Consider the following 3,371-nt stretch of genomic DNA (forward strand, 5'->3'; position numbering starts at 1 on the left):
TAGCACGGCGAAGAGAGAGGGACACGCACAGGAAGAGTCACGGTATGCAGGAGAGAAGCGCAGGATGGGAAAACAGGTGGGAGCAAGGCGGCAGCACTGTTGTGAGAAAGCTGAGTTGTGTAGCACCGCGGGCCGGTGGCATCGCGAGCAGAGACGGGGACAGAGAGACAGAGGGGGTGATGGTGGTGGTATCGTTGACGCTCCAATGCCTACCAATGGCCCCGGCTTTCATGCAAGCACACGCGCCCATGCATTCGCCTTTTCTCGCGCTGGCTCAGAAGGCGTGAGAGACAGACTTGCGAAGCGGTGGGTTGAGGTCCTGCGATGGCGACGGCTCTATGCGAGGTGGAAAGCTCTGAATAGCTGCGGATCGCTGCAGCTCCACCCCCTCCGGGTGGTGTTCGCCAGACTCGTCGTTCGGGTGCGCAATGTCCGGGGGTACATCTTGCGAAACGTGCGGCGTCGTGCACCGCTCCAAAACTGTGGTGCTCGTGTTTTGGCTCATGCGACTCATGGAGCGCTGAAAGGAGTGCGCAGCGGGGTTGTGCTGTGCCTGGTGATTCGGTTGACCGTGATACACGTATAATCCGTTGCCATTGGCGTCCGCAGTGGCGGTGATCTTTCCGTAGCTAATCATCCCCGCCTTGCTGATCACGCGGTGGTAAGATGGCCCCTTGGTGCCGCTCTGGCTCCCTGCGGCGGCGGCGGCGCCGCCCTTCGCAAGGGGCCCAGTCAAATTTGCCGGGTTTCCCGCACTGCCACCACGCTGAGGGCTGGTGCCGGACCTGCTGTTGCTGCCCCCACGGACGTCGCAGTGGCACTCGCGGCGAGCCTCGAGCGCCTCCACGCGGGTCTTCAGCGCCTGGATCTGCGTGCGCTGCTGCTTGATCGATCCGTGCAGTGACTTGATGATTGTCTTGAGGATCGTCGTTGTGTGCGGGTCACCTGGGGTGTCTTGCAACTCATCGATCAGCACATCCATGTCCTCGTCGACATTCCTGGACGTCACGGGGACCAGATGCCCTGCTGCAGCTCTGGAAGAACGAGATGCGGAGCGGATAGACGCCGGCACAGAGCGCGGCGTTCGGAGCAGCGCGCCGGCACTTGTGGCTTCGGCAGGGTCGGTTGGCGTGCTTTCGCCGTGGCGGTGGCGTGGGCGGCGTGCGCTGGCGCTTTTGCGCCGACTGTGGCGAGGGGTGCTACACTGAGACCGCGGCGCCTGCTCCTGCTCCGCCGGGCTCACAGCGCGCGACGAGATGCTGGCCTGGCGGCTTCCGCCGCGCTCACTGCGACGGTGCGACGAGCCAGTGCGACTGGCGGGCTGGCCATCAGCCCTCGTGCGCGACTGTGCGCGAGAGGCTGTGCGGGACTGCCGGCGCGACTGCGCACGCGAGTAGCGACGCAGACTCTTTGTGGCCAGGTAAGCATCGCGGTCGTTAGGCCCCACGTAGATGGGGTGCAGGTCGCGCCTCTCCTCCCGCATCAAATTACCCTCATCCACCTGCGGTGCAATGAAACCGCAAGCGTCGGTGACGAGCGCGGCGAGGGTGGTGTTCTTCTCCTGCACGGCCTGAATAAGAGCGAGGGTGTTCTTTGGGTTCAGCTTCCACCCGTAGATGTCCAGCAGAAGCAGCGCGTGGTTCTGCGGGATGGCCGACAGGACAGCCGCTGCCGCCTCAGGGGAGGGGTTCATGAAGCCTAGGAAAAGCTGGATGAGGGACGTGTTGTGAGCGATAACGTCGGCGAAGAGCACGATAGTCTCGCTATCCAGCTGGTTGTAGCGCAGATTTAGGCGCTGCACCGTGCATGTAGGGGTCATGAGGGCCCGCACCAGCTCCTCACCACCCTCGCGGCTGATGCGGTTGGCGGTAAGGTCCAGAGTGGAGAGGCACGCCGCGTGGGGGACGCTGCGAGCGATCTGCGTGGCTCCGTTGTCGCGCAGAGCATTGTAGCCGAGATGAAGGTGCTTCAGCTTTGGAGCTGCACGCAGCGCCTGACCGAGGTACGAGGCAGCGTCGCACTCGATCTTGTTGTTGTGGAAACTCAACTCCACGATATCGCAAAAGGGCTGCTGCAGCGCCGCCGCAATCGGAATAACGCCCAGCTTTGTGATGTTGTTTTCGGACAGGTCCAACACCTTCAAGCCGCACCCGTTGCGAGACAGTGTGTGTCCGATGACCACTGCCGCCTGGTCCTTGAGGTTGTTCTTGCCAAGGCGCAGCTCGCGGATGCGATTGGGGTTGGCTTCGATTGCCTCCATCAACGCCGTCACGCCGGGCAGGCCAAACGAGTTCTCCTCCAGCACCAGCACGCGCAGCTGACTCTCATCGCTGAGCGTGCGGATCACCTCCGCGACGCAGCAGACGTCGATGTCGTTGAGCGGGACGGTGCCTTGACCAAGTGCAGCAGCCTTGGCATCCCTGTCCAGGGCCTGCACGAAGGCATCACATATTTGCGCGTGCTCGCGCTTGCAGGCGCTAATATACAGCGCTGCCGCAGCACAGTGCTCCAGCGCCATGGCTTTTCCTTTTTCCCACCCTTGTCAGCTTCCAGTCACAGCGTAGGGAAGACTGGAAAGGCGGGCTTGGCTCCACGCTGAAGTCTTCGTCAGTAGCAAGCGGGGGAAACAATGGATTGGTTGCACAAGACTGCGTTGTGCGAGTACGTGTTTGGGGCGGTGTGAATGCTTATTCACGCTGCGCGTCAGAGGAGCGCGACGGGTGGGGAAGAGACAACGCGAGGTGAGAGAGAGAGAGAGATAAAATGGGAGAAGAGTGGACGAAGGAGCCGAAAGGTCGAGGGCGTGGAGGCAGCATCTGCTCAAATAAGAGCCGCGGAGACGCGGCACGAAATATATGCATTTTGCTTGGAGGTGGGATGGATTCGGCCTCCTCTCCTACCGAGACAGCGCAACAGCAAACGCTTCTGCTGTTGATGGAGGCAGTGACGGCAGCGGCTGGCAGTGATGATGCTGAAGCCGAGCTCTTTCGCTTTCTTTCCACGACCGTGCCGCCACGCAGCAAGAGCTAAGCGCATCTCTGCCCGGCCGGTCACAGGCCCCGTCGCGCGGCGCGAGGCAGCCGTAGGCACACGAGGTGCTGCCATGCCCAGACCCAGTCATCGGTGCATGGCTTCTGCCTCGAACCGTACCCACCCCCGCCCCGCAAGTCGCCCCACAGCCACGCCCTCCAGGACCGGACACTGCGGACATCGGCAGTGATACATCGCTCTGACCTCCCTACGTCATGCGCGCCTGACCCTGTCACCACCAGAGGTGGTTGTGCAGTGGCAGGAGTAGGGGCTGCTTGGCTTCCCCACAGAGAGAGAGTGGGCACTGGGCCCAGAGACACGACGCACAGAGGCATGTGCCC

General features: G+C 62.4%; 1 protein-coding gene across 1 annotated transcript; it reads right to left on the reverse strand.

The window, feature by feature from the left end:
- Window positions 1-274: 274 nt before the first annotated feature.
- On the reverse strand, window positions 275-2,518 carry LMJF_28_1990 (conserved hypothetical protein; the record flags this gene model as incomplete). The annotated part of the gene is made up of 1 exon (XM_001684429.1): window positions 275-2,518. One exon carries the CDS (start codon window positions 2,516-2,518, stop codon window positions 275-277), a length of 2,244 nt encoding a protein of 747 aa, XP_001684481.1.
- Between the last annotated feature and the right edge of the window lie 853 nt (window positions 2,519-3,371).

This window comes from Leishmania major, chromosome 28, assembly GCF_000002725.2.
Source record: "Leishmania major strain Friedlin complete genome, chromosome 28".
NCBI lineage: Eukaryota > Euglenozoa > Kinetoplastea > Trypanosomatida > Trypanosomatidae > Leishmania > Leishmania major.